The sequence below is a fragment of the Corticium candelabrum genome, chromosome 14 (assembly GCF_963422355.1).
Source record: "Corticium candelabrum chromosome 14, ooCorCand1.1, whole genome shotgun sequence".
Taxonomy (NCBI): Eukaryota; Metazoa; Porifera; class Homoscleromorpha; order Homosclerophorida; family Plakinidae; genus Corticium; species Corticium candelabrum.
In genome coordinates, this window is record NC_085098.1 from 7,590,544 (window position 1) to 7,611,122 (window position 20,579).

At 42.9% G+C, this 20,579-nt stretch overlaps 2 protein-coding genes and 1 long non-coding RNA gene across 3 annotated transcripts; 2 read left to right on the forward strand and 1 right to left on the reverse strand.

Moving 5' to 3' along the window:
- Positions 1-1,275: 1,275 nt before the first annotated feature.
- LOC134190412 (angiopoietin-2-like) lies at positions 1,276-2,916 on the reverse strand. The gene is made up of 5 exons (XM_062658865.1): positions 2,323-2,916; positions 1,964-2,122; positions 1,753-1,907; positions 1,561-1,692; positions 1,276-1,501 (listed from the first exon to the last, which is right to left on the reverse strand). Exons 1-5 carry the CDS (start codon positions 2,485-2,487, stop codon positions 1,276-1,278), a joined length of 837 nt encoding a protein of 278 aa, XP_062514849.1. The 5' UTR covers positions 2,488-2,916.
- A 181-nt stretch (positions 2,917-3,097) lies between these two features.
- On the forward strand, positions 3,098-7,297 carry LOC134189845 (uncharacterized). The gene is made up of 4 exons (XR_009971552.1): positions 3,098-3,259; positions 3,352-3,420; positions 6,487-6,559; positions 7,204-7,297. It is a non-coding gene; the product is annotated as an uncharacterized LOC134189845 (long non-coding RNA).
- Positions 7,298-7,394: 97 nt separating this feature from the next.
- On the forward strand, positions 7,395-8,898 carry LOC134189844 (polyglutamylase complex subunit TTLL1-like). The gene is made up of 6 exons (XM_062658240.1): positions 7,395-7,514; positions 8,182-8,262; positions 8,384-8,487; positions 8,553-8,598; positions 8,735-8,802; positions 8,879-8,898. Exons 1-5 carry the CDS (start codon positions 7,473-7,475, stop codon positions 8,783-8,785), a joined length of 324 nt encoding a protein of 107 aa, XP_062514224.1. The 5' UTR covers positions 7,395-7,472; the 3' UTR covers positions 8,786-8,802; positions 8,879-8,898.
- Positions 8,899-20,579: the final 11,681 nt, after the last annotated feature.

The window sequence follows — 20,579 nt, forward strand, 5'->3', positions numbered from 1 at the left end:
GCCACAAAAGCTTCATCAATGAACAGCATACCTTTCTCTCAGACATACTCAAGTTTGATGGAACAGTTCTCCGTGAGACTGTGGCAGTATAATGCCAAGCTATTATACAGTAGACCGAACCTGGACTTTGATGACTTGTGGGATTTTCCTGTTACTGTAATGGAGTTATGTTTAGGGACTGGGTGGTAGGGTAGTTTGGGGCAGCTTGGGGCAGTTTGGGGTAGTTTGCATAGAAGAAGAATATATATATATATATTTACAGATATATAGAACTGTTTTGTATGTTCTAGAGTTTGAGAACGCAGAAGCGTTGATTAATTCGGAGGTTTTTATGCTTCTGGAGCATCGCAAGTCTCAGAATGATAGCACGGATGAAGAGCAAGAACTCTTTGATGTGTTTGTGAAGACACTGACGTACACACAACGTTACAGCAGATACAACAACAGAAAAATCATACAAGCTGTTTAGATAGAGTGTAGGTTGACATGGTGGCGTATACTTGGTTTTGTCTTCATCTTTGCGCGCGCGCGCGCGCGCGCGTGTGTGTGTGTGTGTGTGTGTGTGCGTGCGTGCGTGCGTGCGCGAGCGCGCGCGTGTGTGTATGCGCCATGTGTCGTCGCGATTGTCATTCTCGTATCGGTCTCTATGCACATGAACAAGCACACAAGTGATGGTTGAATTCTAATCAGTAGAGAAGTCGTGAACTCGTACACGAGTAGCAGACAATGTGTGTGTGTGTGTGTGTGTGTGTGTGTGTGTGTGTGTGTGTGTGTGTGTGTGTGTGTGTGTGTGTGTGTGTGTGATTTGATTTGATTATAATTTTGGGTGGGCAAGTACACATGCAAAGACAGACTAGAGGTTGACAACAGACTTGATCTGTAGCTTAAATTAATTGCATGCTAAGTGTTTGCACAGATGCTGGCTGAGAAACAGATTGTCAGAAAGAAAGATAGGCAAACTGATGGACAGATTAACAGCAAAGAGAACTACTTAACTATAAATGCTAAATGTGTGTATCTCTACCTAACTTGATCGATGCTAGAGAGAAGGAAAGTGTAGTTGAGAATACCATCATTAATTAATTAACCTAATTTATTGCACTACATTCTGTGTGGTCAACAGCTGCTTTTCTGTACAAATAATTTGATCTTTGGTATTGTATATTTGATTATGACAATAACACTTAATTCTATGCTAGTGGTTGCACAGCTACAGGAGCTATGGCTCACATACTAAATACATGCATGTATAGTCAGTAGTGTCACTTTAGTTGTCTAATCTCTGACAAACACACGGTGGAGAGTGTCATAATTGTAGTTGTTTGCATAGTCATCACACTCAAATCGACTATATCTGGGTGCAATTCCCCAATGGTAGGTACCACCACGGTAAAAAGGAAACTCTGTAAATCCTACTGTTTGATGATTACCACCCCAAATATGACTGGTTGCATCTGGAAGGTGTGCTGTGTGTCCAGTCAACTTTTCAGTTTGTTTTGAGCTGAAATACAATCAAATATTAAAATTGATTTTTAGTTACATTTTACACAAGATACAAACCTGCAGTCTGACACAGAGAAATGTTTCTTTCCATCATAAGCAGTTTGAATAATATTTCTGTTGTTTGTTTTAAAATGAACGACTCTGTTGTGGTGGCTTGTTGTACAGTAAAATCTCAACTCTTGTGTCCACCTACACATAACAATCAGATTGGTCACGTGACATAACCTTGACAAACATTTGTTTACTGACCCTGTGGATATTCCCATGTTGTTGAGCAGTTGATGTGAGTATCCATCAGGGCTGGTTGGCAATGCAGTAACGAGATCATATTTAGTGCCTTTTCTGTGTTTATATGCATACAGCAGCATCCAACCACCTCCATCTGTTTGCATGTCACAATAAGCCTGAACGAATATGCTACTAACTATAATGTCTTTTTCTTTGTTTCTTTATTTTGTACCTGAAAGGGAAAGTTAGATCCTGGTGGTTGTATCCAGTAAATGCCATTCTCTTCAACTCCTTGCTGCTGGATGTCTTTGCATGATGCTCCAGGGAAGGATTTTGAGCCTTTTAGTTTGGAACATCCACTGACTCCAACCCATTCAATACCATTGCATATCTACAACAAACAGCAATCACACACACCACACACACACACCACACACACACACACACACACACACACACACACACACACACACACACACACACACACACACACACCACACGCCAGTTAAGAACGTCTAGCAATGCTGACACTTACACTACACCATGATGATGGAAACAATCATGCCAGTAAACAGCTAATATTTTACGAACCTCTAGCATTCGTGTTTTGCGGTTCCAACGAAGTGTATCATTTGAGCATGGACCTGGTGTAAAAGTAAGACGAACTTCTGCAATTGCAGGTGCGGCTCTACCTCCACCAGTAACAGCCAACAAGCAGACACTGATATAGACCACGAGTTCATACAACAGCAGCATTCTAACTCTAGGCACCCAACGTTTTCTCTGATCACACAGATGCTGCAACTTATATAGTATAGTTGGTGTCGAGCATGTCGGGTCTTAATTCCAACATATCAAGCTAATCAATCAATTAATTCTCGGGTGTGCATGTCACCTTGTTTTACAAATGATATATATATATATATATATCAGTAACGTTACGGTTACCGCTTTGTTAGTATGTTGTGTTGATGAATAATTGTCTCACTAAACCTGGAAATGCGTCACTTCCTGATCAACGCGTGTACATATCTATGAATTAATTAATTAATTGTGTAATTACGGTAATGACGACAAACAGAATGAACAACTAAGCTAATGCTATTGTATTGTAAGATAAGTTAAGTTAAGCCATAATGGTAACTTTAACCATCAAAATCATCAATTTATTATTAAATTAGATGGAAACTTTACATTTATTGTTCTGCAAAGTGCAAGTGATGACTCCACCCATCTCCACGCCAACAGAAGTCAAACAGGGGGAGGGGCTGGCTGTGTTAGCTATAAGCTCACGTGCAGAAAGCAGTCTGGAATACCGAGGCTAGCAGCTGATGTGCAAGGATGAACGCGCGGTTGGCGTCAAAGTAGACACGAGCATGCGTAACGATTGCTCTGGATTTGCGTGACAGAACGTCTCGTTTCGTTCGGCCTATTTGTTGGCGCTTAAGTTTTCTTGCATGTCAAACTTCCCATGGATGTTTGGCAAATTCAGATGAAAGTGGAGTTGGGTTGGGAGTCGGGACAGATGGTAGTTCTTTCAAAGTTTAGCTCTTTAGACTTACATTATTAATTTAATTAATTAAATGATGATTGGTTAATTGATTAGCTTGATTTTTGCAGAACTTGGGTTTGTACATCAGTAAAACAGTCAACGGGCGAAGATAGGAAGGCACAGCTAACCATTTGGAAGTAAAATGAGAAGTTAGAAGCAAGTGATAGAAAATTTTAAATTGATATTAATTAATTAATGCACTCAATCTCTTGCTGTGGTCACTGGTTAGCGATTTCAGATGTACAAAAACTTAGAAGTTGATATTATGTATGCAGTTTGTTTGCTGTGATAATAATGTTTCATTAATCGTTGTGGCATTAATATTTACTACTTTATAAATTCTTTTGTATTGTGTTGACTGACATTAGTGAATGTTTGCTGACTTGAGGAAACAACTTCACAAAGACAGACAGACTGGATATTGACAAAAAGGCTGGATGGATGGCTCACAGGGTCGTCTGCAGACACACTGGCTGGGAAACAGATAGTCAACTATAATATATACAAGCAAACTGATAGACAGATAAACAGATAAACATACCAGGGAATTTAAAGAATTACTTACATCAAATACAACGTGTAGCTACATGACTGTGAGTGAAGAAGTTGGAAGGAAAGTGTTGATGAGATCTACATCACCTACACATAATTCCATATACGTGTAATACTGTATATATTCAGTGTGGTTAAACTCTGTTTGTGTATCTAAATCATTAGAGAAGTGTAGTTTTAGAGAGTTTGCATTGCTATTGTATTTGATTATTGCAATTTACATACAGTATAGTCAGGAGTATTGCTTTTGCAGTCTAGTCTCTGACAAACACATGGTGGAGAGTGTCATAACTGTAGTTGTTGGGAACGTCATCACACTCAAATCGACCACGTTTGGGTGCAATATTCCCAAACGGTAGGTACTACCACGGTAAAAAGGAAAGTCTGTAAATATCCTGCTGTTTGATGAGTAACAACCCACACAGAGTTGGTTGCATCTGGAAGGTGTGTTGTGTGTCCAGTCAACTTTTCAGTTTTTGAGCTAAAATACAATCAAATATTAAAATTGATTTTTAGTTACATTTTACACAAGATACGAACCTCCAGTCTGACACAGAGAAATGTTTCTTCCATCCTAAGCAGTTTGAATAATATTTCTGTTGTTTGTTTTAAAATGAACAACTCTGTTGTGGTGGCTTGTTGTACAGTAAAATCTCAACTCTTGTGCCCACGCACCTACATTTATGCTCCTATTTCTGTGAACACATCTTTGTTCTGTTCAGTCAACTGCTCTGTAAAAATTAGTGGTCACGCGTTTGGTTGAGTGCTGAGCCTCCCCGCCAGAAACGGTGTCTTGGAATAGGATGTTGCGATGGGGTTGACAGTTAATTGTTAGGAAGGTTTTCACATCATTTTTGTCTTTGCCTTAGTTCCGCGTATGTAAAAGTGTTGAAAACTTCCATATTGCATCACCTTCTGACCAGCTCTAGTGGGAAATATTGCCGCTCAGGCCACTTGTGTCTCTCTTGACTTCTTTCCTGTTTCGTCGCTGCTTCTAAACCTTAGACTTTGAATTGCTGAGACCAAGCCGCCAGACTTCCGCGAGATTTGGGCACTAGACTGGAGCAAGTGTACCTGACACTTACGCTCCATAGTCTAGCCATACTTTTGACATCATGTGCACGTGATATGCTCCTCTGGCGAGACGGAACTGACTGACTACTAGTAATTGTTCACAGGCTAGAGTACTAGTCTAGGAGTGTGTCGCTCGCTCGGTCTAGACTTTATCTTACGTGTCAGTCAGTATATATATATATATATATATATATATATATATATATATATATATATATATATAGTGCTCTAATCTAATAATAAAGAGTACAGACTGTACGACCGACCTATAACCTCATCGTTTGCAGATGCTTTCATTCGTGTCATCAGATTAGGATGCTGTTGTTTGAACTTGTGTTTTATATCAACGTCTGTTTGTTGGCTGTTACTGGTGGAGGTAGAGCTGCACCTGCAGTTCAAATACAATAGCAATGCAAAATACATTTCTTATGATTTAGATACACAATCAAGATTTACCCCACTCAGTATATATACGCATGTATGCTTACAATACTACAGTTCTTCAACACCTTCCTTCCAACTCGTTCACACACAATCAGGTGTACAAACAAACTGCATTTGATGTAAGTAATTCTTTGCATTCCATGATATGTTTATCTGTTTATCTGTTTATTCGTTTGCTTGTGTTTTCTTAGACTATCTGTTTTCCAGCCAGTGTGTCTGCAGACGACCCAGCGAGCCATCCATCCAGTCTGTTTGTCAATCTCCAGTCTGTCTGTCTCTGTGTACTTGCTTCCTCAAGTCAGCAAACATCCAGTAACGTCTGTCAACACAACACAGAAAGAATTATAAAGTATCCAACAAAAATTTAATGAAAAATTATTTACAGCAAACAAATGGCATAATATCAGCTCAGTATAGCGTGCAAACACACTCGCACAGTTTTGAACATCTGAAATCACCAACCAATTGTTCAGGGTTTTAGTAAGAATCCTTCTAGCCCTTCGATTATGAAACCAACAGGAAAAGGTAAATATCATTGGTTGCACATTGCGTGGTGTGTGCATGTGTGTGTGTGTGTGTGTGTGTGTGTGTGTGTGTGTGTGTGTGTGTGTGTGTGTGTATGTGTGTGTGTGTGTGTGTGTGTGTGTGTGTGTGTGTGTGTGTGTGTGTGTGTGTGTGTGTGGTGCTGTGGCTCAATCGGTTAGAGAGTTTGTTTGGAGAATGGAAACATCCGGGAACTTGCAGGATTGCAAGTTCAAGTCACAGTGATGGCGAGCTATGGCATAATTTCCTTGGGCAAGAAACTTACACACAATTGCCTCTCTCGACTCAGGAGTATAAACTGGGGTGGCAAAGGCCTCCGACAAAGTCCATCATGATCAGCCACTGGGGGCCGGGTGGGACTTCGGGTGCCCACACCACAGTTAGCGTCGCAGTCGGTGCTCCTGCAAGCACCTGGCCAGGCTCCAAGAGATTACTTAGCACGGCCCATAGCTCCTGCTTAAGTGCACAGGAACCCAGCCATCTGGCTGGGGGCATTACCGTTTAACGGCAGCTCCTTATCCATTTGCCATTTTGTATGTGTGTTGGCACACACATGGGTGTATGTGTTTATGTGTGCATATCTGTTGTAGCACAAGGTGTTGGCATATTCCTGGTGAATAAGCTCAGTCAGATAAAGAAATGGTCTAGAGACGGAAGAGGCATGTAAGGAAGCATTGAACAATGATAAGATAGATGTAAAGACGAGACAAAGAAAGGAAGCACACAACAGACAGACAGACAAACAGGTAGACAGACAGACAGACAGACAGGCAGACAGACAGATGGACAGACATGTGCACACAGACACACAGACAGATGGGCAGATGGACAAATAGATAGACAAACAGGCATGCAGACAGATGGATAGACAGACAGACAGACAAACAGGCAGACAGACAGACAAACAGGTAGACAGAAAGACGGATGGACAGACAAATGGACAGACAGGCAGACAGGTGGATGGACAGACAGGCAGACAGACAGACAGGCAGGCAGACAGACAGGCAGACAGACAGACAGGCAGACAGACAGACAGACAGACAGATGGACAGACGGACAAACAGCCAGATGGACAGACAGACAGACAGACAGACAGGCAGATGGACAGACAGACAGACAGACAAACAGATGGACAGACAAACAAATGGACAGACAGACAGACAGACAGGAAACCAATATACAGCCAGACACACACAACATCAGCATAAACATATTTTCACACCTATACACGTTAAACAACAAACATCAACACCACAATCAATCAAACAACAGTCAGTCAGACTCATCCCTTTTATCATGTTCTACAGACCAGCTCACGTTCCCGGCAAAGATGCTTACATATCATCCAACGATACCTAGAAGACCCGCTTCTCATCGGAGGCAAGAAATTCGACCTTCGTCTCTACGTTCTTGTCACCAGCTATCGACCCCGCAAGGCATACATGTACACAACACACACTGTCTGCATACTCTGTGTGATGATGCTAACCAGTTTGTTGTACCGATCAGGTACCGGCTTGGATTTTGTCGTTTTTGCACAGTGAAATACAACAGCAGCACGAGTGAGCTGGAGAACATGTTCGTTTACCTCACAAACGTGTCGATTCAAAAACACGCTGTAAGTAAGGAACACCAGTGTGTAGCATAGATATTGTACACAAATGTGTGGTACACTGGGCCGTGTCTTATGACGTCATCAGTAGGGTATTTAACAAGTAGCCAGACAATAGTGCAGGACTGATAGATTGCTGGTAGGAAATCTTTATTAGCATGTATCTTACAACTTGTTCTCATAACGCTTTGGGGCAAAGCATCAGACAAAGCTAGGCAATGCACTGTCTATGCATGTGCATTACATTTACTAGTAACGTACCTTGAAAAAATATATTAGTTATTTAATTAATTATTACCAAGACTGGTAGTGGAAGTTTGATCTGAACACACACACACACACACACACACACACACACACACACACACACACACACACACACACACACACACACACACACACACACACACACACACACACACACACACACACACACTTTGTGACGCAGACAAAAGTCAACTTCTTGAAAAGCTGAGCAGCCATTGCCGTACAAGCTGTGTGGTGTCCTATGGCCTTGCAAACGCATGCCACGAACATGTATGACTCACATACCACCACACGACAATGGTTTGCGTGCACCCTGGATATCCGTTGAGATACGCCTTAGGGCTAATGATAGGCTTTAATGTCGCCTCGTTTCTATAGACTCTTGATGAACGTGTGATTGTTACAGGAGAAATCTAATGACAGTCATGGTGGCAAATGGTCGATACATAACCTCAAGATGTACTTGGAAGGAACAAGAGGAAAAGAGGTGTGACCTGTGGGCAATGACATTCTTTTAGTGTGTGTGTGTGTGTGTGTGTGTGTGTGTGTGTGTGTGTGTGTGTGTGTGTGTGTGTCGCCACCAGTTTTTGTATCTGATTTCTTTACAGGCGAATGATAAACTGTGGGATGACATTCCTTGGCTTATCGTTCACTCGTTGAAGGCCATACAGCCTGTGATGGCTAGTGATCGGCATTGCTTTGAGTGTTACGGGTGAGGCATACAACCACACAAGACGTATGATGACTTGGCAAAGTATTGTGTGTGTGTTTGTGTAGCTATGATATCACGATTGACACAGCTCTCAAACCGTGGCTAATAGAGGTAATTTGTGTGACAGTTGTGGTGCATGTTTGTCTCTGTTTGTTATGAATCTTCGCTGACTGAATGTTGTAATACGTTTGATTGATTTTTATATTTTAAATAAAATTGTTTGTATTGTTTGTATGATCTGTTGCAGGTGATGCATCTCCGTCACTCACATCGACGACTGCAGCAGACAGAGTCATGAAATACAGAGTCTCATTGGTGACATACTCAACATCGTCATTCTAGGACGAGACATTCCTGAGTAAGTCTAATTGTGCTTGATGTTTTACGTTAGAGATGCGAGTCAGTTTCGTCTCTATTCAGCGTTTGATGGAACAAAATTCATGCCAAGAAAGCTCTTGGTAACTTTGATGTATTGTGAGTTATATGAATGTCATGTGTGGATGTTGGTTGTCACTATTTTGTCGTTGTGTGTTGTGAAGGTATGATGAAGAGTTGGAGAGGTTTGCTCATCTGTCTGATACTGCAGATGGTTGTGATGGGAAATCGAGAGCAGCAGCTGCAGGACGCAGTCAAACTGGCAAAGATGGGAAGAAGTAGCTAACCATTTGGAAGTGAAATGAGCTATGCCATCAGCAAGTAATGGAAATTTAGTTGATATTAATTAAATGTACTCAATCTCTTGGCGCGTGGTCACTGCTTGGTGATTTCAAATGTGGAAAACTGTGCGAGTGTGTTTGCTGTACTGATCTGATATTATGCCATTTGTTTCCTGTAAATAATGTTTCATAGTTTATACATTCTCTCTGTATTGTTGACTGACGTTACTGAATGTTTGCTGACTTGAGGAAGCAAGTACACAGATCGAGACACAGACTGGAGAATGACAAACAGACTGGGTGGATGGCTCACAGGGTCGTCTACAGACACACTGGCTGTAAACAGATAGTCAAAGAAAGTACAAGCAAACGAATAAACAGATAAACAGATAAACATACCAGGGAATGTAAAGAATTACTTACATCAAATACAACATGTAGCTGTGACTGTGTGTGAAGAAGTTGGAAGGAAAGTGTTAATGAGATCTACATCATCTATGCATAATTCCATATACGTGTAATACTGTATAAACTCAGTGTGGTAAAACTCTGTTTGTGTATGTGAATCATTAGAGAAGTGTTGTTTTAGAGAGTTTGCGTTGCTGTTGTATTTGATTATATGAACAACACTTACAGCTATTTTCTATTTCAAACACTTACTCTACAATCATTGCATGCACAACTTGTTTATTGCAATTTACATAAAGTATAGTCAGCAGTATTGCTTTTGCAGTCTAGTCTCTGACAAACACACGGTGGAGAGTGTCATAATTGTAGTTGTTTGCATAGTCATCACACTCAAATCGACCTGACCTAAATTTGGGTGCAATTCCCCAATGGTAGGTACCACCACGGTAAAAAGGAAACTCTGTAAATCCTGCTGTTTGATGATTACCACCCCAAATATGACTGGTTGAATCTGGAAGGTGTGCTGTGTGTCCAGTCAACTTTTCAGTTTTTGAGCTAAAATACAATCAAATATTAAAATTGATTTTTAGTTACATTTTACACAAGATACGAACCTCCAGTCTGACACAGAGAAATATTTCTTTCCATCATAAGCAGTTTGAATAATATTTCTGTTGTTTGTTTTAAAATGAACGACTCTGTTGTGGTGGCTTGTTGTACAGTAAAATCTCAACTCTTGTGCCCACCTACACATAACAATCAGATTGGTCACGTGACATAATCTTGACAAACATTTGTTTCCTGACCCTGTGGATATTCCCATGTTGTTGAGCAGTTGATGTGAGTATCCATCAGGGCTGGTTGGCAATGCAGTAACGAGATCATATTTAGTGCCTTTTCTGTGTTTGTATGCATACAGCAGCATCCAACCACCTCCATCTGTTTTCATGTCACAATAAGCCTGAACAAATTTATTTGTTTATTAAATGTGTTCATTTTGTTTATTTGTGTGATTCATACCTGAAAGGGAGACTTCGATCCTGGTGGTTGTATCCAGTAAATGCCGTTTTCTTCAACTCCTTGCTGCTTGATGTCTTTGCATGATGCTCCAGGGAAGGATTTTGAACCTTTTAGTTTGGAGCAACCACCAACTCCAACCCACTCAACACCATTGCATACCTACAACAAACAGTAATCACACACACATGCACGCACGCACACGCACACACACACACACACACACACACACACACACACACACACACACACACACACACACACACACACACGCAAACATACGCACGCACGCACGCACTACACGCTACAACTCTAGCAACTTGTTTAGCCAACAACAGTCACAGCTTTCACTGTAAGTCAGTACATACAGTACGTACAGAAGAAAAAATCTGTCACCTCTAGTACTCGTCTCTCGCGGTTCCAACGAAGTGTTTCATTTGAGCATGGACCTTGTGTGAAAGTAAGCTGCACTTCTGCAATTGCAGGTGCAGCTCTACCTCCACCAGTAACAGCCAACAAGCAGACACTGATATAGACCACGAGTTCAAACAACAGCAGCATTGTAATTTCAACTAAACTCAGATATACACAACCGTAAATGAGAGACCCTCAGTCTGATGTTATAGAGAAATGCTGCAAACGATGAAGTTTTATAGGTTGGTGTTGAATCATCCCGGGCTTTGCAAACTAATCAAGTAGACAACCGTCTTATAATAATTTACGACTTTCTGGAGACAAATTTTGTATACAATACGGAAAGCTATCTACAAAATGCGGCTGCGTCAGTTGTGGCAACGTCCCGTGTCTCGTGCACTAGCTGCTAAACAAAGAATCTGTAGCTATACCGTCTGCTATAATTATTAGCACCGCTGTTTCTGTCTAGATGTTAACTTTAGTTAATACTACGGAAAGTCCGGTTTAGCTAGGTCTCCGCTCTCTAGCTAGAATCTTCTCGCTAGGCATGCAGTCACGAGTGTCTGTGTGTTGTCTCAAGCGGTACAGTATAAACAAATTCGTGCTTCGATCTGCATGTCATACTGTGCGTTGCTACCAACATATAATATTACATAGCTATAGTCTGTATTACGGTAGATACGATTAATTGTCAGCATAACTCGCAGCTTTGACGAGACAGATTCTGAGAAGTCAATCGCTTGCAAGTTGCGACAGTAAAATATTACGCTCTTGAGGGAATCGCTGCTTCACGATACCGTATTCGCCCGTAATAACGCCCTAGGCGCGCGCGCGCGCGCGTGTGTGCGTGCGTGTGTGTGCGTGCGTATGTGCGTGCGTGTGTGTGCGAGCGTGCGTGCGTGTGTGCGTGCGTGTGTGTGTGTGTGTGTGTGTGTGTGTGTGTGTGTGTGTGTGTGTGTGTGTGATTTGATTATAATTTTGGTTGGCAAGTACACATGCAAAGACAGACTAGAGGTTGACAACAGACTTGATCTGTGGCTTAATTAAATTAATTGCATGCTAAGTGTTTAATTACAGACATGCTGGCTGGAAAACAGACTGTCAAAAAAAGATAGGCAAACTGTTGGACAGATTAAGCAAAGGGAACTACTTAATTAAGGTATGAATGCTAAATGTGTGTATCTATAGCTACTTGATCCATGCTAGATAGAAGGGAAGTGTAGTTGATGATACCTGCACTAATTCACTTACTTTATTGCACTACATTCTGTGTGGACAACAGCTGCTTTTCTGTACAAATAATTTGAACTTCGGTATTGTATATTTGATTATGACAGTAACAACTAGTTATATGTTAGTGGTTGCACAGCTACAATAGCAATGGCTCACATACTAAATACATTCATGTATAGTCAGTAGTGTCACTCTAGTTGTCTAATCTCTGATAAACACACGGTGGAGAGTGTCATAATTGTAGTTTTCTGGAACGTCGTCACACTCAAATCGACCTGATCCATATTTGGGTGCAATCCCCCAATGGTAGGTACCACCACGGTAAAAAGGAAAGTCTGTAAATCCTGCTGTTTGATGAGTAACAGACCATACAGAGTTGGTTGCATCTGGAAGGTGTGCTGTGTGTCCAGTCAACTTTTCAGTTTTTGAGCTAAAATACAATCAAATATTAAAATTGATTTTTAGTTACATTTTACACAAGATACGAACCTCCAGTCTGACACAGAGAAATGTTTCTTTCCATCATAAGCAGTTTGGATAATATTTCTGTTGTTTGTTTTAAAATGAACGACTCTGTTGTGGTGGCTTGTTGTACAGTAAAATCTCAACTCTTGTGCCCACCTACACATAACAATCAGATTGGTCACGTGACATAACCTTGACAAACATTTGTTTACTGACCCTGTGGATATTCCCATGTTGTTGAGCAGTTGATGTGAGTATCCATCAGGGCTGGTTGGCAATGCAGTAACGAGATCATATTTAGTGCCTTCTTTGTGTTTGTATGCATACAGCAGCATCCAACCACTTCCACCCCTTTGCATGTCACAATAAGCCTGAATAAATACACAACAACTTGACCTGTTTGTGTCTTTTCTACGTCTACTTTTGTACTTTCTACCTGAAAGGGAGACCTAGATCCTGGTGGTTTTATCCAGTAAACTCCGTTCTTGACAGCTCGTTCTTGTTGTTTGATTTCTTTGCATGATACTGCAGGAGAGATTTTTGAACCTAGTTGGTAGAAATGACCGACAACTCCAACCCACTCAGAACCGTTACATGCCTAGATTATAGCCTAGATTATAGACAGCAATCACACGTGTAAGTATTCAGCACATGCACACAACAATACAGCAAATAATCAGATTGAAGGAGCAAGCGAGTTCTGTGGCAGAGTTGTGACCTCTAGCACTTGTTTCTCGTGATTCCAACGAAGTGTTCCTTCAGTTTCAAATATGCATGGACCTGAAGTGAATGGAACTCGAACTTCTGCAATTGCAGGTGCAGCTTTAATTTAATTACTTCCACCAGTAACAGCCAACAAGCGGACACTGATGTAACACGCAAGTTCATACAATTAACAGCAGCATTGTAACTTGAACTACACGCGACCGTCGTTTCTGATCATACAGATGCTGCAAATCGTAGTGGTTTTAGAGTATAGTTGGTGTCGAGCATGTCGGGTCTTAATTCCAACATATCAAGCTAATCAATCAATTAATTCTAGGGTGTGCATGTCACCTTGTTTTACAAATGATATATATATATATATAATATATAAAGCTCAAATTGTCTGTCTGTCTGTCTGTCTGTGTGTGTGTATGTATGTTCGCGTTTGGCGGCCACGTCTTTTGTCCGTTTGCAACCGAAATCGGCACGCACAGAGGAAGGTTTGTGTAAAATATAAAAAAATAATGCACCGGGTTCCCTCTCGAGGGATCGACTCCCGCGTAAAATTTCTCGACGACGCAAACGCTACACATTCCGGTTCATTCGAACACACGCCCGCACCAGTCCTGTGTAGACCCTACGCCTCGCCGTCTTTCGCAAAGCTTCGAGCAATCGAGTATCTCTTGCCGACGAAACTCACTCTTCTAGCGCTTGCGTTTCTCTCCAAATTCTGATTGCATTTGCACCGAATCCAACCTACACGTTTTCTGCAGCAAGCGCTACACGGGGAGTGTGTCGATTTCTATCGCAACAAGCGCGAGAATTCATTCATCATATCCGGGACCGCGCAACAAAGATTGCACGTGACGTGTCCACAGACCTATCTTTACACTACAGTCTTGCCCGTACGAAGGACGGGCCATGGATCCTAGTCTAATATATAAAGCTCAAATTGTCTGTGTGTGTGTGTGTGTGTGTGTGTGTGTGTGTGTGTGTGTGTGTGTGTGTGTGTGTGTGTATGTATGTTCGCGTTTGGCGGCCACGTCTTTTGTCCGTTTGCAACCGAAATCGACACGCACACTCGGCACGCACAGAGGAAGGTTTGCGTAAAAAATAAAAAAAAATTCATCGGGTCCCCTCTCGAGGGATCGACCCACGCGTAAAATTTCTCGACGACGCAAACGCTACACATTGCAGTTCATTCGAACACACGCCCGCACCAGTCCCGTGTAGACCCTATGCATCGCTGTCCTTCGCAAAGCTTCGAGCAATCGAATATCTCTTGCCGACGAAACTTACTCTTCTATCGCTTGCGTTTCTCTCCAAATTCTGATTGCATTTGCACCGAATCCAACCTACACGTTTTCTGCAGCAAGCGCTACACGGGGAGAGTGTCGATTTCTATCGAAACAAGCGCGAAGAGCAAGATTCGAATTCATTCAGAATATCCGGGACCTCGCAACAAAGGTGCACGTGACGTGTACACAGATCTATCTTTACACTACAGTATCTTGCCCGTACGAAGGACGGGCCATGGATCCTAGTATATATATATATATATATATATATATATATATATATATATATATATATATATATATATATATATATCAGTAACGTTACGTTTACCGCGTTGTTAGTATGTTGTGTTGATGAATAATTGTCTCACTAAACCTGGAAATGCGTCACTTCCTGATCAACGCGTGTACATATCAATGAATTAATCTATTAATTGTGTAATTAATTTGCCTCAACTCTCGATTCGACATACCCGAGCTATAGTGGATGTCGTGTTCAAAGCAAAATCTTCTCACCGATCTCTCAGAAAGTTCTCTAACTCCAGGATGTCTTTGCCTCAATCTATAGCTTATTTCTGAATGTGAAATTCCTTCTTCTACCATTCGTCTGATGCTTGCCTCGTCCATTACACCGACTGCACTAACGGGTTGTGCAAGTTGACGACATGTCTTCCCGGGGAATTCCCTCAATGATCATGTGTGAGATCTAGCAAGGGTGATGATGTCTACGGTTAGCAAATTGCTTTTGTACATTTGGAAAGCCTATAGCTTTCGATGTCCAGAGAGTTTATTTATCGATACACTATAGTAGCTAGTGTGCGAAGGTAGCTTTTTGCGAGAAGAGGGAAAGGCGTGGCCGTATGTTTTCACACCCCACCTCTTGCTAAACGATTTGCTTCGAAGCCTCTAGTCTGGTTGTTTGTGAGAAGAGTTAGCTAACCCCATGCGTAGCTAACAATAAACGTCAAAAAAATCGCATTGCAGCTCTAGAAGAGTCCGAACCACCGCTCGGTAGTAATTGGACGGGTCGACTGCTCTCTCACACCGCAAGACATTCTTGGGTAGACTTTCGCAGCCTCCACTACAGTTGTTTTGTAAGCGTCGTCTACGTTAGGTCACCTCGACTTGCATCTCCCCATATTGTTTTTGACTAATGTTGTGAAGCGTTCGCTAGGCGTGGTCACACCGCCTCGGCTCTACTAGCTAGAGGAGGTCGTATCGGTCAATAGTCGTCAATCGTTAGTGAAATCATTTCAGTGTGCGTGTGGAGACGATGGACAGGCAACGACGGTTAAGTGGACCATTTGACATGGTGACCATTTTCGAGGAACGCAAAAGCTGCCAATGAAATTGTTGGACGTGAGCAGTTTGCGACTGTCTCGAGTTTTCAAGGCAAGTCAAGTTGTACACGTCGCGAACAACTTTAGATGTTAAAACAATCATACAATATCAACTAATTAATTAAGGTGATCGACAAAATTCAGTGTTGCGTATCACTGTGTGGGTAGATGTCATTTACCTGAAAAGAGAGGATGGCAACGAGGCGGCAATGTTTCCCCAGACCGGAGATCGATTCGACGGACTCTCGGCTGGTCATCGCAATCAACTCTACGGCGACCCGCTCTTGGTGGAAGAGTCGAATGTGTCCGATGCCTCGTTGTTTTCGCACGGTCGTCGCCTACAGCTGCAGCCAGTTGCAGGTGTAACCAGTGAAGCAAGTCGCCATACTGCTAGGACCGCAACAGCTCCAGCACCCGGAACTTCATGGACGCCGGCGCCGTCTTCCTCTCGGTCTGCGTTTAGATCGGTAGCACCGAGCAGCAAGAAAGCGCGGTCGCAATCGGCAGTCAGAGAAATCAAGAAGAGTGTTGACCTGTGGTCTATGGAAGTCGTTCGAAACAAGCCGCAGCTAGCCGAAGTACGTTCGCAGACGTACGTTCGCTTTGCCGAAAGTGACGTCAGCCTACTACATATTACTGACTTAGTTCAGAGTCACTTCGAACCTCGAGGTGTTGTTCCGTGTGACGACCGAATTATTCTAGTGGACAACCGCGGCGTACCGTTCGCAGATGACGACGGAACAAGAGGTAGGATATACGTTACATCTCTGCACGCACAGTATGCACGACGAGGTGTTTATCTAGGAGTCTCTGCAGCAAGCAGCGCGGTCTTCTATAATTTGTCTGTGCACGAACATGTCGTTCACCCTAGAGCCTTGCATGCTCAAATGCACTAGCAAGCATGCATGCACTCTAGCTGGTATGTATATATACGTTTACGCTTTAACTAATTAGCCTAGTTGCTTTGGATGCATGCAGACGTAGACCTTTGGAAGGCACCGTCTCGAAGAATCTGTGCGGTACTCCAGTCGGACTATGACTCACTGAAGTGCTACCTCGATTCTATACGAGAGACGGCACCGATCAAAAGAAAACGAGCTTCATCGGCCACCGCCTCGTCGACAGCGATCGGTTACGGCCGGCTGCAGTCGTTGAGCTCGAGCACTCGTGCCTCATCTCCGGATATGGATATCCTTTTCAAGATCGACGGCGAAGTAGAAGACGCGCTAGCTCATCTCGGCCGCCTGGAGTCCGGCTCCGAACGAGTACACGAGCGACTCGAGAACATCGAAGACAAGACGGAGCAAGTGACTCGCCATCGGTTGCCATCGAAACGACGCACTAAATCGAAAGCAGCGACAATAGCAGCAAGAATGATGCGTTGCAAGATTTGCCACCTGCTCGGCAGAAGTCCGACAGCAGTGTCTATTTGCTGCCGACAACGGCTCGGCTGCGAACGTTGCACTTCTCAATGCGGGCGTTGCCCACTCTGCAACGCTACGTGGTCAGACGACAAACGTCCGCTGTCTCTTCGCGGTTTCGACGACACGAAAGAGCTCAAAAAAGAAATGCGAAATGAACTCGGAAGCGACGTAGCTCACGACGACGGCTCGTCGGACACGGAACTACCGATCGTGTTACCATCTGCCACAAACCCAAGGTCCCGGTGCCTCCTCGTCACGCAGCTTGACTGCAGATGTGAACGTACGCGCCGACAATGAGAGCCCAGAGATCATTGAGTGACACATCGACATAGTCTACCTAATAACTAGTTCTAGCTGTAAGCCGCACTGTTCTACGTTAGCTAGTTGAGTTAATTAATTGAGTTGAACAAATAGAGTTCGGTTGAGTCGACTTCAACTAGAGTTCAGAAGGCGTCGACGATGGACGTGCATGTCTGTTTACTTGATGAGTTGTGTGACGTCATGCAAATGAGAAATGTGACCTGCTCTAGAGTACCACGCCCACACTTGTATATAGTACCGGTACCGTGTACTACATACTCTACAGGGGCGGCGGAGCCCCCCCAACTTTATCAACTTTATGCTGTAGAATTTCTGCTTTCTGTAATGTTTACCCTTTCAGCCCCCTCAACTTTCAACTCGCTCCGCCGCCCCTGCTCTAGAGTGTGTCCGTGAAAGCGCGCAGTCTACTACCTAATTAATTGTAGTAGGTTGACGGTTTCGATGTTTTAATTGTGTCTCGATTTTTCCTAACAGCAAACGTCATTCCGTATACTTCGTCACCGCAGTTGCCAACTCGGCGATCCGCTAGCTACTGGGGAGCCTATCTAGTTCTAGCATAGAATTTTCCTCCAACCGGTTCATCTACAATAAAGGTAGCGTGTTGTGTACAATGCACGTACAGTACGTGTACCTACACAGCTAGGGACCGAGGTATTCGCTGGCACACGTTGTGTGTCAGAGCGAAGTTGTCAAGAGTTGCCAACGTGGTTTGGCACGTGACGGAAAGCAAACTAAAAACAAACACCTGCTTGTGTGTTGGAAACGTGATCTCCTGAGACACGCGTATGAATGGAAGCCCTGCTGAGACCCCCGTTGAGACCCCTGCTGTGTCTAGCGTCTTCGGTCATTCAATTTTCTATTTTCTATTTTCTATTCATGTTAGAAATAGAGAAGCGAACAGCGCGTTCAAGTTTCTAGTTTTGAGCACATAGGTGCCTAAAAATCAAACTTTAAAAGATAAATCTAAAGATGACAAGAATCAAACATCAAAAGATGAAAACCATTTTACAAAAAAATATGGAAAATTAAAAATTAAAAATTAAAAATTAAAATTAAAAAATTAACTAAAATTGAAAATTGAAAAATGAAAACATGAAAATTGAAATGTAGAAAATTAAATGGTCGGACCATCCATTGACCGGGGAGCTCCAGGAAGACCACATGAGCATCAATGCGCTGAATCCAACCGGTTCTGCACGCATCGTTCAATTTTTGCCTGACATTTCCTGGAAAAGTGACATTCACAGCTTTATTCAAGAAAACGCTGCCATTTCGCTGACAGTCTAAAGAATCTGGCTGTCTCTCCTATGCACAATTCTGTATTCTGGAACTCCTGTATCTTGCAGGCTGACACCACTGCAAGATTTGGCCGATATGCAGCACAGTTAACGTAGATGGCCTTAGGAGCCTACGTTTGCACAACAGCTCTACACCCTGACCGCATACCGGCCATATTCGAACTACCGTCGTAGCACTGACCTTGCAGGTCAGAATTAAGGAGACAGGCGACAAGATTACAGACACTGCAGTATGGTAGTAGCCAGTACTTTTCCAGTGATTCTCTCTACTCCCACAAAGCTAATGAACGTTTCATTATCATCGTTGTTCAGAACATAACGTATACATATTGAGCATTGCTCCTTGTTCGAAATGTCTGTTACTTCGTCAGCAATGATTGAGAAAAACTGTTACTGAGACTGTACCAAAACCGTGCGCGGATACATCTAGGTACTACCATAATTAATTAACGAGTTGAGAATCAGAAGTCGACGACAGCTGAGGGGGTTCAATGGAACCCATTCAACCTCCCCTGGATCCGCCAATGCCAGGTGTGCTCACTAGAGCACTAAGAGCTGCTCCAGTTGGACCATGTTACACCATGTTACACCTATTATCCTAGATGGTTCCAGTTGCTGATCCGCTGGTCTTACAAGATAATTGGACATTAACCATTGCTCCACCCGTTTCTCTTTGATATGCAAAGGTATTATCTTTTCGTTTCGCTCGTAGGAAGGGCTTAGATAATTTGATAAACAGAAATGCCAGACCTAGCGGTTTCTAACAATACCAAGATCATCGCAAAAGTACAAAAAACAGCAGAGATATTGATGATTTTCAAAGTTCACACTTAAGGGGAACAGACAGTAAGTCATTCTACATCTGAAGAGCACTGCACATAGATCTGTACAAACCACGTCAACTAAGTTAGAGACCCAAGCCGCTGGACGGTGCTGTACCTGTGGTAGGTGAAAGCATAATCCTCTTGCAATTGCAGACGCTGCGACAGCGAGCCGCCAAAAGAGACTGCCGGTTGAGTCCGAGTGCCTGCGTATTACAGTGCGTGATGGTGATTGGCTCCCGTTCAGGTACGCGTTTCCAAGCGTGACGCCGATTGGTTCATTTCGATCCTCCTCGATCCTGCTGCTTACGGTCACATCTTGGGAGGCCCAAGGTGGTAGCTGTTGAGTCTCTCTAGACTTGCTACTTGCTAGTCTACGATCCACGAAGTTGAAAGTAAAGACTATCAGTCTGGTTGGTAGGCGTGACCTTGGATCACAATTGCACCCAGGGTGGTACATGACATGCCAACAAAACATTGCAACATTTCTGTTTTCCACTAGCAACTGCATTGGGTTTGCTTGTGTTTCGAAAGTCCCAGTGGGTTTTCGTAATCTGCAGTCGTGCTCTGCTGTCAAGTTGATTTTGTACCAAATTTTAGCTAACGGAGGTCATCTAATACTACATCACTTTTGATTAGCAGCTTCCCTGACGTTTAGCTACTGTAAACGCATCAGTTCTTTGCTCAGACTG